Source organism: Euphorbia lathyris, chromosome 4 (assembly GCF_963576675.1).
Source record: "Euphorbia lathyris chromosome 4, ddEupLath1.1, whole genome shotgun sequence".
Lineage (NCBI taxonomy): Eukaryota > Viridiplantae > Streptophyta > Magnoliopsida > Malpighiales > Euphorbiaceae > Euphorbia > Euphorbia lathyris.
This window is the reverse complement of record NC_088913.1, coordinates 81353364-81376208: the sequence shown is the minus strand read 5'-3', so window position 1 is coordinate 81376208 and position 22845 is coordinate 81353364. Positions and strand designations below refer to the sequence as shown.

Here is a 22845-nt window from a genome sequence, read left to right as displayed (position 1 = left end):
GCAAAAAGACAAATAAGGGCATTAATTTTGGCGCAGGAGAAGAGAGAGTCTATTTATTGGGGTCAAAAAAGTCCATTAATTTTAATATCCCAAAACGCTAATTGAAAAAGCTCTTAAAATGAGCTTTTTCAAAATTAGCGTTTTCATCCCAAAACGCTCTTCCAAACCTCTCTCCACCAAACACTCCAATCAGCGGTTTCAGTGGTCAAACCGCTAAAGTTGGTCAAAAACGCTCTTTTTATCCCAAAACGCTCTTTGCCAAACATGGCCTTTATATTAAAAAAAGGTTATAAGTAATTTCCGAAAATAATGATATTGAATTAACATATCATGTCATGAAATTAAATATATATATTAAATTTTATTGTCTTGTTGCTTTAGATACAATGGATGTATGACTAAACTTATAATATTAGAATAACAAATTACTAATTTTTTATAGATTAGCTAGATAGATGTTAGAAATCAACATTATAAATTATTCTTAAATTTTTCGTATATAATTTTAAATTCAATAGTTATTTTCTATGTACAATCTTATGCCACCCAAATGGAGGTCCAGTGCATTACGCGTCCTCACTAAGTGAGGATTTGGAGAGGAGTTCCACAACAATGATGTATTGGAACAAGCTTTTTGCTGCCAATCTTTTGGTAAGAAACCGCTTCTAAGATTTGAACTTGTGATTTTTTGATCATATGATAACACCATTTATCGTTGCGCCAAGACTTGTCGTCCATCTGATGCCACCCAAAATTAATATTAAATAAAGCGTAGTTCCTCTTCGTTTTAAAAATATTAGATTAAATTGTTAACATATTTGTTGTTGTTATTAGTTGATTGCAATTGTTTTTGTTATTATTATTGTTACTGATTTATAATTAGTATTTGATAAATTATTATTATTATTAATAGGTATAATATTTAATATGAATATGTTTTAATTTTTTTTTTTTTTTTTGTAAAATATGTTTTAAATCAATTAATAAATAAATTATAAAAGCAAAAAATGTAGTATAAAAATTAATATAATTAATCGAATAAAATAATGAAAATAATACCTTTATTTTTTTTTCTTAAACACAATTTTTTTTTTTAATAAAAAACGGGGTCTAAATGTGAGATCTCATTAAAATTGATTAAAGTGCGTAACTAATATTTAATAATTAAATTTTAATTAATATTAATATTAAATATTAATTACTTAAAAATATACAATTTATTTGACAGCTATATAATTATTATTTTATCATAAATAAATATTATGAGTCTCATTATTAATTTAAATATTATAAATATAACTATTAAGATAATTAATGTATAAATAATGTATTTATACTTAAAAGGATTAGGTTCGAAATCATATATGAATTCATAATAGATAACTACAAACTGATTTAGTTGAAAAAATTTGAACCGTTATATAAAAGAAGAAAGTAATGATTAATGTAGTATTTTTACAAAATTAATGTTGAATTTTATTGTAATTTTTTGTTTTCATAAACATGTTTCTTTTTTTTTTTTGGGTAGGAAAAGGAAAAACAAAAAACAAAACAGTCCAACAAACTATCTCGGGATTAGCCTCGGAAAGCTAACCCCCACAAGATCATCAGAGAGTAAAGAACGGAGGAAGTCCGGAGGAAACGAGAATGTAGAAACCCTCAACATCCTCTCATGGCCTTCTGCAGCAAGGCGGTCAGCAACAGATATATCCAAAGCTGATGGACTTGAAGAAAGGGCATAATCTCTTAATCCCTTTTGCTAAATTTTGGTTAACCAAACACACAGCTCTGTTATTGGTGATGAAGTTAACCGCCTCAAGGTTATCAGATTCCAACAGAAGCCTTTTCACACCCAGACTCTTGGCAAGCCTAATCCCAGAGAAGATCCCCAAGAGCTCGGCGGTGAAAGTAGAGCCCACTCCAAAATTCTGGGCAAAGCTAAACACCCAGGCACCACCATCGTCTCTTAAGACACCACCAGCCGCAATTCTGCCATCCACACGACATGAGCCATCAGTATTCAACTTTATAATCCCTTCCCCAGGTCTACTCCAACCCACTAGATGAATCACATTCTTCTGGACAATACTAGAAGAATTATCCTTCCTAAAGTTGTTGATAATAGTATTGATTTTTTTAGAGAAAAAAGCAAGTAAATTAGGAGGGACGATAGCTCCTTCTCCAAAAATATCAGCATTTCTCCAATGCCACAACTGGTGACAGACGACCGCAAAGAGGCTAGCGCCATGCTCAAGCTCAGGTCAAACCAAACCCCAAAATCCATCAATAAACCAATCCTGATGAGAATATGTCAAGAAATTAGGGAGTAGATGGACCGGAAGAATTTCCTTCCACACATTCAAACTCTTCACACAATCTCTAAGCACATGGCAGATAGTTTCTGCTTGAATTCTGCATCTGCTACAAGTATCCTCCTCCACTAAATGACGTCTTTTCCTTTCCACATTTGTGAGCAACCTATCTTTAGCTCCAAGCCACAGGAAGCTCCTTATGCGATAGGGAACTTTCAAGGCCCAAATTTTTTTCCAAGTGACTGAAGGAAGATCCGGATTGAGATAGAACGCCTCGTACGCAGATTTGCAAGAATACGCTCCATTGTTCGTATGAATTTTTATTAATTTTCATGAATGAATTTTTTATATAATTTATTAGTTTTAATTTTAATTAATCCAATTAACTTAATATTTTGGACAATTTATCTAAAAATTAATTCATTAATAATTTTAAATGATGTTAATTGCAAAAATGGAATTTAATTGAAAGTGAGATGACAATTGAATTCATGTATCCTACAACCGCGTGATGGAAATACTCTAAATCTAATTATATACTATATTTTTTTTTTATTTAGGATAAAAAAAAAAGTTAAAACGTTTCAAAAAGTTATGAATACCGTCTCAAACTTCTTCATTTAGGTTTGGGTTTTCTTCCAGATTTTAATCAAAAGATAAGTCTCTTATGTGTTTTCTTTTATTTGCTTTATTTAATAATTATATATTAGGTTTGATTGTTTCACATTTATTTTGCTCATGTGTGTTTTGTCTCCTTTCACAAGTGTGATCAAGTTTTTTTCCATAAAAACGCAGAAAAGCTTTGTGTATTATGACATATATATGACTCGTTGAATGATCATGAAGTCGTTATTGAAAATAAATATTCTAAAATCGATTCTAGATAGAGTGTGTTTTTCGTCGTTATATCAAAAACAATATTGATGTATTACTATTTATGAATTTAAAGATTATTCTATAGAATTAAAAGAGAAGTGGGATATCAACAGTAAAATACAATCAATTTCAATTTTTTGAATACCAATTTTATCCCTATAATTTTGACAAATTGACTATCTATTTAAAAACCACGTCACTTATAGGTCACTTATAGGAAGGGAGAAATGTATAGAAATAGGGTAAATTACATCTATGGCCACTAAACTTTACTCATTTTAATATTATAGTCATTGAACTTCAATCCTTAACGGTATAGCCACTAAACTTTAGCATTTTTAACATCGGTGACCACTTAATTTTAACTAACTCCTCAAAATGAAAATATTCTAGAATTAAAGTTGTTTAGAACGATATTTACCATGAAACCACATTTTTTATTTTCTAAAATCACATTTTGTGAGCGTTCTCTCTCTAAAAATTTACATCCCCTCTTCTAACCAAACAACATCTAAATGACCTCAAAACAAAAAATTTCAACAATTAAAGTTTCTTAGAATATTATTAACTCTTCAAAAATTTTATTTTGAAGCCGCCAACGATTGTTTTGAGGTGTTGAGTGGCCATCGGTGTTATTCAGGTGGCCACAATGTTAAATAGGTAAAGTTCAGTGGTCACGGATGTAATTTACCTAATAGAAATGAATGGAGACTGCTACGATGGGTGGGACGCCCAAATATTAATGAGAGACACGTATTAATTAATTATTAATATTTTTTAAAAAATTATTTAATTATTAAGAGTAAGTAATTTTGTAGTACGCACATAAATTAAATTACCATTTAATATTGCATAACGACAAATACCACGTGAGTTGGCCTTACCGAGAGAGAGGGTCAATCACGTGAGTTTTTTTTTTTCTTTTCTATTTTTGCCAATTTTATTTTTCCAATTTAGCCATTTTTCCCTTTAACAAAAGTAGGTAAATAATTGACCACATCCAGAAAATGTATAAAATTATTTTTTATAATAAATTTAAATTTTTTAATGATGGATCGTTTTCCAATTTAACCTGGCCAACTATGGTGTAAGATTAATTTATCTCGATTTGTTATTCAAATTTGAAGTTTACCTACTCTCTCATCATATTAGGAATTGAATATTCTTTTTATTGAGTTATGTTTGTAGCTTAAAAAGGTTTTCAAAACATCATCTCATTTTGTGCATAATACTTTTAAAAATGTCTTCAAATGGAACTATATGTTAGGTTTGATGATAATTTTCGCAACTAGTATATTTAGTTATCCTGTTTCTTAATTTTTAATATGATATATTCCTAGATAATTTTTTAAATTATGTTATATAATTATATTATTTTTATTCTTCTTATTAATTTTGTTGTAAGTGTAAATTATCTTTTTCAAATATCCGAAGCAACGCGAGGGAGTCGTTCCAGTATAGATTAAAGCTCTTTTATATACTTCTAAATCATAATTTTTTAGTTACCCAAAATCCATTTATGATGTTGAGCTATCCTTGGTCTGCTTGGCCCATGGGCCAAACAAATACAAGCCCGGAATGACATAACTAATATAGTTTGGACATTTGCTTGTTAGAAAGTATTTACACAGAAATTCAAATTTAAAATTTATTTACAACTATATCAGAAAATAATTTGAATTTTATTAAATTAAAAAACTATCATTTTTTTAAGAAAGTATTATTAATCGACTTTATAAGTGAAAATAAGGGTACTAATTTACTTCAGTTAAGTTGGCTTTTTTTTTCAATACTTACTTTGGTTAAATTGGCTTATTTACTTGGGTATTTATTGTTAATTTTTTTGTTACTATGCCATATAAGTATATATATATATATGATTAGATGTCATATTAGTAAATTTGGTGAGAAGATAATCGAGAAATGTTTAATGTGGATTTATTGAAACAAAACCAAACTCAAATGATTTTATTGAAATATTATATAAAAAAAATTATAATCTAATGTTACTTATCTTACACATAGATTACCACGTTGGATAATTTTTTCTAATAATATATCATGCCAACCCTTGAAAATAACATTATCAGATTAATTAGTTCACACTCCTGCCCTCTTGAAGTACAACCAATCAAACTCATTTAGTTTAATTGTTCAATTTTAAGGAACCGTGATATTGCGGTAGTTACACGCATGTTAAACGGAGTCTCAATTACACACATAATTTGATCGTTAAATAGGGATTTGATGTGTTCAATAATAATTTAACCTGTTAATGAATTTAAAGGGTAATGTATCTATTTAAAAGATTAAAGGTGTGGATTAGACTATGCTTACTTTGTTTTTTATAATATTAAATGGTGATTAACTTTGACAAAGTAAGCTCATCCAATGGTGGAAAAAACAAAGTAAAGCTTACTTTGTCAAAAACAAAGTAAGCATAGAATGCACCTTAAAAGTATGATCAATAAAAACTGGGGTGAATTAATTACGTGGCGTACAACTTTTGTCTTATTTCACATTTTAGTGTACAATCTTCAATTTTGCACACAAAAGTATAGAACCTTTTAGTAACATCTCACTAAAGTGTACATCCGATAATTGTGATCGACCAACGCAAAATCAACATGCCACATCAGCAATATTGACTTTTATAAAAAGTGTAAAACAAAGGTGTTATCGATTGTCCAACGTAAGCATTTTGCTCCTTAAGTTAGTACCACTCAAAAAAGTGATAAAGAAATTGAGGCATGGTTTTGAGCATACCTGAAAGTTTCTCTTAAACCTTGTATGCATATATTGTTACGATACAAGTGTCCTAACTTTATTAGCATATCATGCTGTTCCAATGGGAATTCTCCACGATTGCCTTTCTTGGATCGTCTTTTAATACCCTTCTAGTGATTACACATCCTTTATGTACTATTCCATCACTATTACCGATAACATTTGCCACTTCTTCACGATCCTTTTCTCAGTCATGCCATCGGATCGGAAATGGCTACCAAGGTAAAATGATTGGTAATGTGCATCCCTTTGAAGAATTCTGAGAACTTCAAATGGAAGCAAAAGGAGTAGTACAATTTGATAAATATATTTGGAATGTATCAAGAAACCAAAATCTTGGAGTTGAAGTTAAGCAAAACTAACAACATCTATTGTTTTTTCATTAACCATTATGATTTCCTTGGAATCAATCAATCAATCATTACTGTCTTCCCTTTTTTGTGCTGCAAGAAGGGCATTTGTACTGCTTTATCATCTCTGCCTTAGCTGGTGTTATTTTCACACATTTCCCGTGATACCACCGTTCGCATACATCGCAACCTATCCAAAACTCATCAGCGTTGTAAGCCCCTCCGCAGCTCCCACAAAATGTCTCCCCATGCTCGTCTTCGTCTTCTGCATAACTTTCATCGTGTAACTTGGTGTTGCTGCTGCTTCTTACTTGTCCATCGATCGATCTCTGTGGTGAGAGATAGCAGGATTGCGAATACGAAAAGGAAATCAGATTGTTGTAAACATAATGCACGAATTTATCAACATTGAATTGAATTGAATTGAATTGCCTAAATTGCAGAGAAAGGAGAATTCACCTTCACGCTGTTCCTGGACTTGCTTCCACTGTCCATGCTGGGTTTGTCCTTCACTGGCTTTCGTCCGGTTACAACTTCGAAAAGAGAGGGGAGATCATTTATCAGGCTAAACAGACGTTTCCTGTTTCATGAAAAGAGAGAACCAATTTGATTATGGCCTGAAGAACTTCCGATTCAAGAAATAGAGAAAACCACAGGCACGAAAGTGAAACATAACAAAACCAAAAGGAGTAATAATCGACAGACGCCTCCAAACCTTGAGATCACTAATAACTAAGAATTCCAAGCTTAAATCTAAGATCTGGACTCTTCAATTTCCTTAGTTTTCATAATCTTTTTTGCATATAAAAAGCATTAGAATGCGCCAACGATGCCCAAGTATCATTCACTGAACACAGGCTAGTTTTCGGAAAGCGGAAGATACAAGCAACATTTGCAGAACCATAAGCAAGCTGATCCTCCACTACACGAGACAACCCATTTGCAAAGAGTAGGTGGTCATATAATCATGCATTAGTCCATACCTATAAGAGTGATCCTACACCAGTTCTCGACAAAATTTGTTGCCATAATATGATTTTAAGAAAATATTTTAGACACGAGGAGGGTAAACAATAAGTACATGTCAGCATATATGGGTGGTGCAGCGGGCTGTGTCATATCGGCTACATTGGATCAGTACTACATGTCAATATCGACTTACATATTGGCTGGATTGAATGGAAGAAAAATATGCAAAAATGGAAGTTTTTTCCCCTTCTTTTAATGTTTCGAATTCCATATATAGTTGGTTCTATCATCTAGAAAATATGCATAAAAAACCTGACTGTCTATCTATATTTTCATACGCAAATAGCTGATTCACAAGCTCCTCCAAATATCTTGATTCGGTTTTGCACTGGATACAGCTTTGTGAACCATTACACATCTCAATATGATCAAAGATTAAAAACTATATGATGTTTGAAAAGGCAGTCCACTCTTTCCGAAGCACATTGAAATTTAGAACACACTTGAGTCTTAACTGCATTGTAATCGTAAACAACAACGTATAACACTAAGCATGGTAACATAATATTCATGTACTCGTTATTAACTCATTCTTAGGACCAAAAGTACATTTCAAAGTTGAAGAATCTCTTTTAACATGAAATACAATCTTTCCAGTTTCTGAATCTGACAGCACATATTTAAGCACCTTTAGTATCAGAAAATAACTGTAATTACGACAGAATTTTTTTAATCCAAAATATCGGATTCCTCTAAAACCATACTACACAATTTATGATGAAAACTTTATATTTCACTCTTTATCCTTCACAAGATAATGTCAAGGAAACTCTGTAAAGTACTGTTCCGAATGATTTGAACTATGATATGTGTTTCGTTGAAATTCGCAACTCAGTGCACAGAACAACATACCTTTCATTGCGATTAAGACGAGCACCAAAGTAGAATGACACAGAGAGCAACCAACAGTCACTATGTACTGCAACAAGTGAAAGCCAATCTTTGCGATGCATTCCATCTCTTGCAAAATTGATACCCAATGCTGGCTCGGGAAGCTCCGGAGGGACTTCCTCTGCCGGCAAAGTCACCTCCCAAGCTTCATTCGGATGTCCATATAAACACAAATTCTCCTTCTCTAACATATCAAAAACAGTAAATTAATAACTTCTGTTGGAAAATTAAGGGGAACCATAAAAAAAAATAGAGTTCGGAAATCAAAACTCGAAATAAACACAACTTCTTAAGCAGATAACCATCATGTAAAGCTGCATTTCGTTTCTAACCAGTTACATCACAAAATAGAAACCCATAAATGAAGTCTATTAAACAACAAACCTCTATATTGACCTCCAAAAACAAATCTCTATTCATACTAAGTGCAAGAAAACAGTAGCCCCATAAAAAAACACAGTTATAGCCATTTCATAGTGCTGCATTTCGAAGAGACCTAACAGAAACTTCAGTTGTTTCAATTTCTTACTATTTTTGCTCACCCATAACAGATATCAGCAAAAAAGCATACGAAAGAGAAGCAATAAATCAAACCCCCAAAGAAAAATGCGAGAAACTAACCCGGATCGCATTGAGTGTAGAAATCATCCACATCTGATTAACGAGAAGCCAGAAGTAAAATTAAAACGAAATCATAAATCATAAATGCAGAGAGAAGAAGAAATTTGAAATTAGGGTTTATTCTGATACCGTAAGTGAGAGCGCGAACAAGGCCAGTGCGGCGGGCGTTATAGTCTTTGAAGATCTCTTCGACAGTGCGAGGACTCGAAGATATTGAAGCCATTTACATGCATAAATGAATAAATGTGATGTAAATTGAAGAAGAAGAGTGTCGGATCGGGGAAATTTTAGAGTTGAGTTATTCTAATTGGTGAAGGTTGGGTGAGGAAGATGAACATCCATTAAATAGAAGAAAGAGTTGAGCTTTAACAGAGAAAACAGGAAGAGGAAGATGAAGAAGTAAGAAGAAGATTATGAAGGGGGGAAGACGCAGTGTTGTGTCAGTTGGGTGTCAGGACACGGCAAAAGATTTGTTGGTGAGAAAATAAAGCTATGGCTTTTCTTGGACTGGGCTTTTATGGGCTTCACTTTTGGGCCATCATTTGGCTTAAAAGTTTTAGAAATTTTTAGGGTAAATTGGTTTGTTTCACAATGTTACTAAATTTTATTTTCTTCCAATAAATTTTAGCAACTTTAAAGGGTGCTTACATTGGAGATATTCTTAAGGAGTCTCGAGCCTTGGAAGGAACATTTATCTCGTAGGATTCTAGAAGATCTTTTGAGGCGCTGAGGTTGGAAGTTTGTGCGTTGTGATGGGCCGCCGCTCATTGGGCTTGGGCCACATTTATCTTCTCGAATTTGTTGAATTGGGCTGGACCGTCTTGGACGCGTTTGGACCCTTATCATTCTTTGGGTCTGGCTCTCAATGAAGATAGTAATAACGTCATGCACGTGACATCATTTAGTCTAATATCAGTAACAAAAAATAATTTTTTTTTTATTATCACGTGGATGTCATATGACTCTTATGTTATAAGTATATGTAAGTTCTTTCTAATGTGATTCTTACGTCACTATTTTGATAATAAAAAATTGTCTGAATTAGGCAATGTGATTTTATTGAAATATGGAAAATTCAATGATTTTATTGAAAAAAAAATATTTAATGACTTTTTTGAAATAAATCTCAAATATCAGTGACCATAAAGACAATTTATACAAAAAAAAGGAAAATGTAAGGTTTAAATACTATTTGATTCGGGATACGAGTAAAAGGCCCAAGAGGCCCAAGAAGGCCCAAGCAAGCAGAAGGGCCCAGGGCCCAGGCACCCTCTATAAATACACAGCTCACATTGGAAGCTAGGGGCGGGTAATCTTTTTAATCACTTGCACGTTTCATTCAATAGATTCTCTTGAGCGACTAACTGTCTTGCTCTTCGGAGTATCCGCAGGGACCCTTCCCGACACAGGGACGAGCCATCGGAGAGCCAGAGTACCTCTCCGGAGACCAGGATCACTGTGTTCGCAAACCTGATTATTTGGTGCGGTGAAGGTGGACTACAAGTGACTCCGAATCTTCAGACAAGATGCAAACTCCTAATGACTCGGTTCCGACGGTAGTACCCGAAGCTGGAGCTACCAGCTCCATGACACACGCCGGGGGCGTAGTCCGGGACCTACCGATATCGCCCAGAAACCTTGGGCCTTTGATGGAGGAGGTAGGCCCAGAAGAGGAAGAGGCCTTTAACGCCACTCAACTCCTCAGCGCAATCCAAGGTTTTCAAACTACGCAGGCCGTACACACGGCGGCTCAAATGAAGATCATTGACCAATAGAGAAGCTTGCAGGAGGAGAATGCCAAAATTTGGCAATACCTCAAGGAGGCGGCAAAGTTGCAGAGGGAGGGAGTCCACCTGGAGCTGGCCCCCGAAACAGCGATCATCGCGGGAAAAGAGTCCGGAACCGGCGTCACCGGAGAAGGCGAGGAGCGGCGAGCGGGAGCCACAGCCGCAAATAGCGAAGAGTTGTTGGAACTAAAAATTCAACGTTTTCTCGACAAGAGAGCACTCGGGGGAGTAATGGGAGGTAGCATCACATCTAGCAAAACACCACTGGTGCAAAGGATTATCGAGAAAAGGTTCCCGCGTGACTGGAAAGCTCCTCGACTGGCCCAATACTCAGGGACCGAGGACCCGAACGATCATGTGGCGTCGTTCATGAGTACCATAAACTTATACTCAAAGGACGAAGACATCATGTGCAAAGTCTTCCCCACCACTCTCCCATCCAGCGCGCAGGAATGGTATCGGGGACTTGCCCCGGAGTCTATCGATTCGTTTGATCTCTTGAAGGACCTTTTTCTCTCTCGCTTTGCCGCAGCGGCAAAGGTCAGGAAAATCAGTTCGGACCTCAACGGTCTTAAGCAGCGAACAACCGAGCCTCTGTGCAATTTCCTATCAAGGTTTCATCACATGGCCTCGCAAGTCAAAGGCTTCAACCTAGAGGTGGCCCACGACGCCTTAGCAAAGGGGACCACTTGCGAGCCTCTAAAGCAGAAGTGTTTCCGAAATATGCCTAGATCCTTCGAAGAACTAATGACCATGGCACAAACGTTTGTCCGATATGATGACTGTGACCGACCCGCCGGATACGAGGAAACAGAGAGGGATAAGGCCAAGGGTGACACACAAAAGCAAGAGAGAAGTAGAGCGGCCCCGGAATCGCGTGAGGAGGTCCGAGTCCGCAGGGAGGCTCCGATGCCCTATCCGGCCCGTGCTGAGCGCACCAACCCGGAGCGAAGGGGGGACCGATCCCGGGGCAAGGAGGTGCATTACGCCACTCAACATCAGCCTCGTCGGTTCACACAGCAGATTCCGTTCGGTGACAAGGGCAAAACCCGAGTAGAAAAAGAGTACTGCAAGTACCACAGATCCTCCGGACATTCCACGGATAACTGTTATCAACTACAGAAAGAGGTCGAGTGAATCACGGAGCAGGGGGCGCCGCCAAAGGTGGGCAGGCAAAGAGAGCAAAGCCCGAAGCAAAGGGAGGCAGGGCGAGCAAAGGAATCGAAGAAGCCAAGGTACCATGGAGAAATACACGTCATAAGGGAGGGAGCACCGACACTTTCCGCATAACCCGACTGCTCCCGAAAGAGAAAGGCGATCGGACAGACGTTAACAGTGCAGCCTCCACTCCGAACTAGCCACTCGGAGGCCCTTGTTGTCACCATGAGCATCGCAGGGTTTAAAACTCACTGAGTGCTTATCGACACCGGAAGTTCAGTGAACCTGCTCACTTGGGCGGCACTCCACGTTATGAAGAATACTCGCACCGCCCTCCGGGCGGGGACTTTCCCCCTGGTCGGCCTTTCAGAAATCGAAGTGCCGATAAAAGGAGTTATAACACTACCGACTATCTTGGCCGAAGAGGCAGAAGAGGTCGAGCAAGCCACGGAATGGGTGGTGGTCGATATCCCCCCTGGCTTACAATGCCATTATCGGGAGGCCTCTCCTGGCCGCCCTGAGGGCCACGGTGGATATCTCCGAATTGTGCTTGACGTTGCCCTCCCCGCGTGGAAAGATCACCATCCAGGGTGATCGTATGCTAGCCAAAAAGCTGCAGTGGGAGGCAACTCAACCTCGAATGGCGCTCTACTTAGAAGACGGGCTGATGGACATGAGGGGTTACAATCTCGTGCCCATTGAACCAGTCGACGACTGTATCCTCAGGGATAGCATGATAGTGAAAATGGGAACGAAGCTCGCTTCCCCGCTGGCCGAGGAAATCAAGGTTGTCCTAAAGGAGCATTCAGATGTTTTCGCCTGGTGCACCGATGACATCACGGGGGTCGCCCTTGAGATAGCACTGCACAAGCTGAATATCGACCCCTCCGTCGAACCAGTGAAGCAAAAGATGAGAGTGCAGGCGAAAGACAAGCGGGCGGCAGTAAAAGAAGAAATTGACAAACTCCTAGCTGTAAAATTTATCCGCGAGGTCAACTATCCGGACTGGCTTTCTAATGTTGTACTTGTAAAGAAAGCCAGCGGAAAGTACCGTATGTGTGTAGATTTCACGAATGTCAATAAAGCCTGTCCCAAGGATTCTTATCCGCTGCCTAACATAGATCAACTCCTAGATGAGACGGCTGGTCGAAAGATCTTGTCGCAGTTTGACGCCATCGCCGGTTTCCAGCAGATCCCTTTGGACCCTGCCGACGCCGAAAAGACCTTATTCACTACGCATGAGGGGACATATTGCTATAACGTCATGCCTTTAGGGTTAAAGAATGCAGGAGCCACATACTAGCGTTTGGTAGATAGAATGTTCGCCCATCTCATCGGTAAGACGGTACAGGTGTACATCGACGAAATGGTGGTCCTAAGCACCGAAGAGGGCGACCATTCGCGAGATTTAGCAGAAGTGTTCAAAATCTTCAGGGCCTATAACCTCAAGCTGAACCCGGAAAAATGTTTCTTCGGAATTTGCAGTGGGAAGTTTCTAGGTTGCGTGGTGTCGGAAAAAGGCATCGAGCCTAACCCCACGAAAATCGAAGCCATTTTAGCAATGGAGCCACCACGTGACCTGCAAGGGGTGCAGAGGCTCAATGGAAGGATCATCGCTCTGGGATGTTTCATCTCCTGCTCAGCTCAGCGATGTCTCCCATTCTATAAAGCAATCAAGAAAGAGCACCCCTTTAAGTGGTCGAATGACTGCCAGGCTGCGTTCAACGCCATAAAAACTTTCCTCGCAACTCCCCCTCTGCTCTCGGTGCCGAAGCCAGAATGGGACATTCACTTATATTTCACCATCATGGATGAAACAATAGGGGTCGTCTTGACTCAGGAGGAGGGGATAGAGCTTTTTCCGATTTATTTCCTGAGCAGAGTGCTGAAGGGGGCCAAAATCCGATACTCCGAGGTGGAAAAGGCCCTTTTTCGCCATCACACAAGCTTCAGAACGACTGAGACCGTATTTCCAAGCGCAGACCATCATCGTCAGGATGAACTATCCGCTAAAAAAGGTCGTCCAAAGGCAAGAGGTTTCCGGGCGTATCACCAATTGGTCTGTTCGTCTCTCCCAGTTTGACGTCCGTTTTGAGCCCGGAACGACGATCAAGGCTCAGGCTTTATCCGATTTCATTGTCGAGTTTACCGTCCATGCCACCACTGAACTTACGGCAACGCCAGCTCGCCCGGGCGATGTCTGAACGATGAGCATCGACGGTTCTTACGCTCCCGGAAGGGCAGGCGCTGGTGTAGCCATTCAAGGACCCAACAATCTCCGCTTACGTTACGCCGTCCGTTTGAATTTCCTGACCACCAATAATCAGGCCGAATATGAGGCCTTGATCGCCGCCCTCCGACTATCAAAAACAATAGTCACTGGCCGATTGACAATATGCTCGGACTCGAAGCTGGTCGTTAGCCATGTCAGTGGAGCTTATCAAGCAAAGGACCCCACGATGTGTCAATACCTGACCCTCGCCACGTCCATACTCAATGATCTCAAAAACAGAGGAATAACCCTGGATCTGGTGTTAGTCCCACGAGAAGAGAATGAGGAGGCAGACGCTATCGCTGCTCTTGCGGCAGGCGAACAGTCTTGTGACCCGCTTACCTTGATTGAGGTTACGAGCGCCCCAACTTTTTGCACTGAGAATTCACTACAAATCGACTCAGCTGATGCTGCGGCGGGAGGATGGAGAAGCCCGATTATCGGGTACCTTCGGGATGGGACGCTTCTTGGCGTTATGCATTACAGAATGGCTTACTTTACCGTAAGTCAGCCACGCATCCCTGGTTGCGTTGTATATCTGAGGAAGAGGGAGATCACTGTCTTAAGGAGATTCACCAAGGTGTATGCAGCTCGCATCAGGGCGCTCGAACAATTGCGAAGAAGGCCCCGCTCCAGGGGTTCTACTGGCAAACCATGGATTCCGACGCAACGCGCTTGGTCCGCAGTTGTCAGGCATGTCAACTACACGCCAATACCCATCACGCCCCAGCGGCCCCATTCAAGGGTATCATAACACCATGGCCATTCGCAGATATTGACCTGCTTGTCCCTTTCCCAATGGCTTTAGCACAAAAGTGTTTCGTGGTTGTGGCAGTCGATCATTTTACCAAATGGATCGAAGCTGAAGCCCTCGCCAAGATAACCGCCGACAACGTCATCAGTTTTCTCAAGCGAGCTATTATTTACCGTTTCGGGGTCCCCCATTCCTTCATCACCGATAATGGAAAGCAGTTTGACTGTAGTCAGTTTCGCGATTTTTGCGCGGACTAGGGTATCAAAGGCCGATACACATCGGTAGCTCACCCTCAGAGCAACGGCCTCACGGAAGTAAGCAACCGAACGCTCCTTCGAAGGATCAAATCACGGTTAACCGATCAAGGCAGGGCATGGCCCGATCATATTGCGGCAATCTTATGGTCATACCGCACCACCCCGCACACAGGAACAGGTCGCACCCCCTTTTTCCTCGCCTATGGGTCAGAAGCAATGGCACCATCTGAAGTCATTCTTCGCTCCCCCCGACAGACCAATTTTGAAGAAATTGACAACAGTGCAGAGCTCAAGGAAGCTGGCGACCGACTCGAAGAGGAGCGCCTTGATGCCCTGTTACACATCACGGCCCATAAACAGAATATCGCGCGCTATCACGATAGAAGAGTTTGCCCCCGCACTTTTCAGGTCGGGGACCTTGTGCTCAGAGACACCGCAGCTGCGCAGTCCCCGTTGGCTTAAGGAAAGCTCGACCAATCATGGGAGGGTCCGTACAAAATCGACACTGTTCTCCACAACGGAGCTTATAAAATTGCCTCTCTAGAGGGAATAGTTTACGACAATAGCTGGAATGTCCAAACCTTAAAAAGATATTATCAATAATATACGCAAATTATGTTTCACAATATTTTGGGCACAGTCTAACTGTCATTCAGTTAACAATTTTGAGCGAGCAGAACCCTATCATGTTCTTCGCCAACTAAGCATTCGAATGCTCAACGCTAAGGCTCTTCGATCGTATCGAACGCCTCCTGTATCGCCTAACTGTCATTTAGTTAACAATTTTGAGCGAGTAGAACTCTATCATGTTCTGCGCCAACTAAGCATTCGAATGCTCAACGCTAAGGCTCTTCGATCGTGTCGAACGCCTCCTGCATCGCCTAACTGTCATTTAGTTAACAAATTTGAGCGAGCAGAACCCTATCATGTTCTTCGCCAACTAAGCATTCGAATGCTCAACGCTAAGGCTCTTCGATCGTATCGAACGCCTCCTGCATCGCCTAACTGTCATTCAGTTAACAATTTTGAGCGAGTAGAACCCTATCATGTTCTTCGCCAACTAAGCATTCGAATGATCAACGCTAAGGCTCTTCGATCGTATCGAACGCCTCCTGCATCGCCTAACTGTCATTCAATTAACAATTTTGAGCGAACATAACCCTATCGTGTTCTTCGCCAACTAAGCATTCGAATGCTCAAATGCTAAGGCTCTTCGATCATACCGAACGCCTCCTGCATCGCCTAACTGTCATTCAGTTAACAATTTTGAGTGAACAGAACCCTATCGTGTTCTCCGTCAAAACAAACATTTGAGTACTGGCCTTTGCGCCTTTTTCGATCATATCAAACGCCTCATACAAACATAAACATAAAACTAAAAACTCAAGTTTCAAGCCATCTCACAAATACATTGAAATAAAACGACAGAGTACAACGACAACGATGATCTTACACCACAAAAAAAGCACCACTACGGAGAGACATTACAGGAGCTACTAGGGCTGCACCAATCCAGATTGAATATGAACCTTCAGATAGGTTTAGGACGATCAGGGTCCGGGATTTGCTCCTCATCCATCAAATCCTGATGCATCGCTCTCCAATCCACGCACTTATCAGTATTATGGCCGTTTTGCCTATGATACAAACAGGCTTTGCCCACGTGGGTCACGCAATGGTTAGGGTTAGCAGGAACGGGACCCAGTCTACCTTGCCTCGCAAATTCCAGGAAAACCACGCTTCGCGGTTTGATGGGATTAATAAAAGTCGGTCCGTATGGACGCGTGGGTGAAGCATGACGCCCTACCCGACGGTACTCCACCTCATGGGGCAAGTTCAACACCCTTTCCATCTCATCTGCTAGAAGCCTCTTGATCCAGGAGGGATGCAGGTTGAGCACCGGAGCGACGGTCTCATCAGGGAGAAGATACTCGATGCCCTCATGAGACCAAATTTTCTTTTCTGTGGTGGAAAGTGCGCTGAAAACAACCTCACAGGAATCGGTGACAGACCCGGTATAAGGAACGGAATTCTCACTCTCCACTCTTCTCCTTTGTGATGCCCAGTCCCGGCTCATCCAGACAGGAGATGAGTACCTCGCCAATATGGCCTTCTGAACCTCCAACACTCGGGCCGGATCGACGACGTCCCGAAGCGACATTCTCCCAAAGAAATTATCTCAAGAAAGGAAGCAGCACGGTAAAAACAAAACAAGTTGCAAGTCCATACCGGAAAATCCGACTGCTATTGATAGAACATCGAGGAAAAGACATGAAAGACATCACAATGCAACACAATCACATCAACAGGCAAAAACATAATTAGGTGCAATACAATATCACAAAAAGGATTCAAATTGTACGAATCATCATTACATCTTGGAAAAGCAAAATCAAGGTACAGACTGCATATTGCTTCTTAAAACGACTACAAAACTCAACAGCTTTCGCCTGGGCGGCCTTATCATAGATATTCGGAGCAAAGATCACTTCGGGGGAACGTTGTAACCCGCAGAATGAGCTGCGGTAATCAGCATCATGCGGTCTAGTTTTACGAGTTTCTCCTCGCGCTGACCAGCCAGAGCGCGAAGATCAGCAGCTTCTTTGCGAGCAGCTTCCAGTTGTCGCTTAAGTGAGTCGTTCTCCTCGGCCAGCTCGGCCGCCCGTCCCGTTCTCTCCTTCAAAATCTCCGCTACTCGGCGAGTCCACCCGACTGCCATCCTGAGCAAAACCCGGTACGCAAAAATCTCCTCGACATCTTGCTTCAACCGCTGAGAAAGATCCACTCGACCAGTCGTCTCTACTTTCAGCTTCTCTGACAAAACGGTAATCTCAGCCTGGCGACGATCCAGAAGATCCCGCGCAGCCACCAATTTCTTATTCGCTTCCTCAAGATCACCAATAGATCTTCGCAAACCCTCTTCCATATCACGAAAATCTTTTTCGTCGTTAACACACATGTCGAAAACTCGGGTTGCGTTCTGGATAGACTGCGCACGAAAACAAAAGTTAGAAGACAAAAAGCTTACAAGAGAGCACAAGGTTGAAAAGGCAAATAGGAGAACTCACCACACCAAGGGCCGATAAGGTCTCCAAGCCCAAGTTCATTTTCGAAGCCCCCTCCATCCGCTGATGCTCGTCGGGAACCCGGGCCACACGGGCCATCGCACGAGCCAGATCGGAAGTCATCATATCAGAGTGCACTGACAAGTTCATCACATAATCCCTGAACTTGGAAATTTTCATTTCCATCCGCTTGACCATTTCCGGATGATCCCCTACACGATTCGGCACGTCAGCGGACAGCTCGTTCCCGCCATCAGCACAGGGTTTCTTGACACCTTCGTTGGCCCCAGCAACACCTTCATCAGAGGACTTCTCCCCAGCTACATCTTCGTCCACGCCTTTCCCCGTATCCCTTTTTTTTTCCGAGCAAGCACCCCACGGGTCGGGCTACCAACTGTCTCTTCGTCAAGAGCGATCATCTCCACACTTCCCTCAGGTTCTTGGGCAGCTGGATCGGTCATAGGTTTTCCTTGCGGGACATCAACTACCCCGTCAACATCTTCCCTAGCATCAAGAACCCCCCCATGCTTTGCACCACTTGGTTAGCATCCTCGAGCGAGGAGTATGAAACCAATAAACCCGAAGCTCCTTGGAATGCCTCGTCAGCGGTCTCCAGACCAACACTAAATTCGTTAGGGTCAAAATCCATACTGACATGAGGATCTCCTGGACCTGCATGCACAAAAAGAGAAAGGCATCAGATTTCTGAAAAGCGAACAACAGATTTTATACGACATAACTCAAAGCAGGATATGATCCCAGCCCCTCACCTACAACGGCAACGTTTACGGAGATCGCCTCCAATTCCGCCAGCTCCCCAGCTTTAAAATTATAGCCCCGTTTCCATTTCTCAAAATCCGCAGCTGACCACCCTCTAATGTCAGCCATCCGCCATTTATTCCAAATATAGTAGCCAGCGGCAAGAAAATGACGAACTAGCTCATCTACGTCCTGCTTATGGTCTTTTTCCGTAGGAAGACCTTTCAAATGCGTCACCAATTTCTCCTCGAATGGGAGCTTTGCTCGGGTCTTTAACCACCGACTGGAGTCCATAGGGTCATTGTTCCACACGACCCGAAAGGGAAAATCCCCATCAAGCTTCCTCACCAGAAAGAAGCGGTGACGATATTCGGATAGTTTTTCCTTCAACCCACCCATCACTCTGAACTTCTGGTGGGAGAAAGTAACATGTTGAGATCTCTGCCCTTTGCTCGATTTTAAAAACTCACGGAAGACTAGACCTGTTGCCCGATACCCAGCAGAACGACACAGCGAATAGAAGGCGACCATCATTCTCCAGCCATTCGGATGTATTTGCCCAGGACACAAATCGTATTCCTTCAATACCTCCACAAAAAAGGGCAGGAGTGGCAGTCGCATCCCCGACTCTAATTGCTCTTCATAAATAATGAGCTCATTCGCGCGACCCGCATGATGGGCTCTGGTTTCTTCACCCAAAGCTACTAATTCATAGGCCTCCCCGAGTCGGTACACCGCAGATATCACCGGCAGGTCTGCCGCAATGATAATACTGTAAGCATCTTCGACCGCAAGGGACTCCAGCCTCTTAGGACGCTCGGCTCTTTCAAATCGTTTACCCTCAATACCGGAAGTACCTAGAGCTCGCGTCCACACTCTCTCGCGCATTTCCTCATAAATCGCGGCAAGGGGCCGCTCTACAGTAATCAAACCTTCCGGCACAACCACCACCACCTCTAGGACGCCGGCGGCAACGCCTCCGGCTGGACGATCGATGGTAGGCAGCGGGCGATCAACGAGTTTCTTCCTTTTCTTCGCCGCACCGCCCGCTCCGCTATCTCCGCTATCCTTTTCAGCTCATTTTTTTCGCGATACCGTTCGCGTCCGTGAAGACTCTCGAAGCGTGAAGTCACCAGGGGCAACCGGCGGCAATTTGCTTAGGGCTCCCCGTGAAGAACCCTCTGACATAATCCCCCTCCCCAGAAGTCGAAATAAAGCAAAAAAATATGCAAAAATCAAAGCTAAGGAATTGTGCGACTAACCTCAGCAAAGGATACGACAAACTCTGACGCAAGAAAACTGCCGACGAAACAACAGGTGTCGGATAAACCGCCGGATGCGTACCGCGCGAACGAGTAGGTACGGGATGGCACAATCACAGGAAGGGACAGGAAACGAAAGCAAAACAAATTTTTTCTCTCAAACAAATTTGAAAAATGGGTAAAGAGATTTCATCTCATCCCTTCTAATATTTATAGTTGGGGGAGGAAACAAGGCGCCGACACAGTTGTAATTTTGCAATAAATTCTTACGGCGCACGAGTGATTAAATGCACAGGCGCAATCAAATGCGGCGCTATAAACAAGACACGCATGCAGTGAACCCAAAGGTTTTTTCCACATTTATCCGAGCAGCCCCCCTTTACGGCTGGACACCATGTCTCCCTGCAGGAAACGGATGCACAACCCTATCTTCGCGCATCAAATACTCGATTTCTCTCTTCGATGGGGGGGACTACTTGATTCGGGATACAAGTAAAAGGCCCAAGAGGCCCAAGAAGGCCCAAGCAAGCAGAAGGGCCCAGGGCCCAGGCACCCTCTATAAATACACAGCTCACATTGGAAGCTAGGAGCGGGTAATCTTTTTAATCACTTGCACGTTTCATTCAATAGATTCTCTTGAGCGACTAACTGTCTTGCTCGTCGGAGTATCCGCAGGGACCCTTCCCGGCGCAGGGACGAGCCATCGGAGAGCCAGAGTACCTCTCCGGAGACCAGGATCACTGTGTTCGCATACCTGATTACTATTTATATGTTTGATAACATCCGGATTTGTAAACGATGTCATCAACTGTTATTCCTTTCTGTTATTCCTTCTTAAATAAGAATTAACGATAATTAATACAGGATTAATGATAATTAACCTTAATTAAGACAAATATATTAATGAAGGATTAATAATAATTAAGTTCAATTACGACAAGCACGTTATACAAGAGAGTATACATACCCCATCAGAATATCCTTACAAATAAGTTAATTACACTACTTCTTTTAATACTTATTATTCTCTTATGATAATATTCATTTTATGAGCGCCTATTACCGAACCCAACAACACCTGCAAAACATGGAATACTTAAGAATTAAAGAAAAAGCCTTTTAGAAACATTTAGATAATTCTTTAATAGATTCATTTCCAGAAAAATTGTTGTTATCGAAGAGGAAGTTGATGTTATCAATGTATCTAGAAAAATTGTTGTTATCGAAGAGGAATGATGTTATCAATGTTAAATACAAGTAAGAATTATCTAAATGTTTCTTTTTAGGGGCTTTTTCTTTAATTCTTAAGTATTCCATGTTTTGCTTTATTGCATTTGCTTTTTAATGGTTTAGGTTATTTAAATACTTTTTTGTGGTTTTAAGTTTTTCTAGTCTCTAGAACAGCATATTTAGGTTGGAGCATACTTTTAGATTGATAATATATATGTTTATAACCAAAGTTCACAACGATTCATGAAATTCAGTACTATCCGATTTTAATGAGATTATCTGAACTTTATATAAAAAAGTTTAGGACGGATATGAAATCCAAAAAATTATTCATGACAGTATGAAATGGGCATGGATACCTAAAGGTATCCGTTACTCGTCATATATAAAATGAAGATTATCATTATATGGAAAAAAAAATAAACTATTTATTTTTAGTATGTTTTAATTTCTTGATAATTTGAATAATTTATAATCTTTGAATTTAGAATACTTGTTAAATTTGTAAATGTATTATTAAATTTGTAGATGCTTTAATAAAGTTATGTTTTATTAAATTTGTAACTTATTTATTTATGTGTAGATCCTTAATAGATAAAGATATCCGCAGGTACTCGTAAATTAAATGAGATGGGTATAAAATTCAAAAAGTATACTCGTTAGGATAATGGGACGGGACAAGAACAACAATTCAAAAAAAAGAAAATAAACTGGTAAGGATATGCGATTGACATTACCCGTGAATACTTTACCCATCGTCATCCCTAATTTATACATTTTTCATGATTATTTATAATCTATTTTCACATGTTTTTTTTTTTAACTTTTATGTGTCTTTTTCGTTTTAATCGTCTTTTTTCTCATTTTTAGGTGTTTTTTAGACATTTGGATCATTACCGAAGAGGCGGAATGAGTTGAAAACAAGATAGAGGAAACAAACAAAGCGGGGGGAGCAATTGCTTCGTTAGATGCATGATACCTAGCAATTATCGTGTTTCGTGTCAAAATCGTGTTATCTCATATTTATGTTCCATATGGTTTTATATGTTATAGATGCTAGAAAAAAGATTTTCGTGTCAATCGTGTCGTGTCAGTCGGGTTGGCTCTGTAATCGTGTTTTCGTGTCAGAAATTGCCACCTACGTCTTATCTTTCCATACTAAGGTATTTCTAAACCTAATTTCAACTACGTTTATGTACTTTTCAATTGCGTTTAGTTTATGCATGAACCGAATCCATCATAGCTCTATATCAGGTTGAATCTCGTGAGAGACATAATAAAGGATAAACAACTCTTTTTCGCTCACCCGATCACTCTCCTCCTTATCCAAAAATGCATGAGCAATGAACTTATGGATCAATAGCAAAATACGATAGCGATGAAATTATGGATCATTAATCGCATCAAACGGATCATACCAATCAAACTGTCTCTC

General features: G+C 40.6%; 1 protein-coding gene across 1 annotated transcript; it reads right to left on the bottom strand.

Moving 5' to 3' along the window:
* Nucleotides 1-6250: 6250 nt before the first annotated feature.
* LOC136227469 (PHD finger protein ALFIN-LIKE 2-like) lies at nt 6251-9330 on the bottom strand. The gene is made up of 5 exons (XM_066016150.1): nt 8996-9330; nt 8867-8899; nt 8207-8429; nt 6785-6905; nt 6251-6654 (listed from the first exon to the last, which is right to left on the bottom strand). The coding sequence occupies exons 1-5, from the start codon at nt 9087-9089 to the stop codon at nt 6397-6399; spliced, it is 729 nt and encodes a 242-aa protein (XP_065872222.1). The 5' UTR covers nt 9090-9330; the 3' UTR covers nt 6251-6396.
* Nucleotides 9331-22845: the final 13515 nt, after the last annotated feature.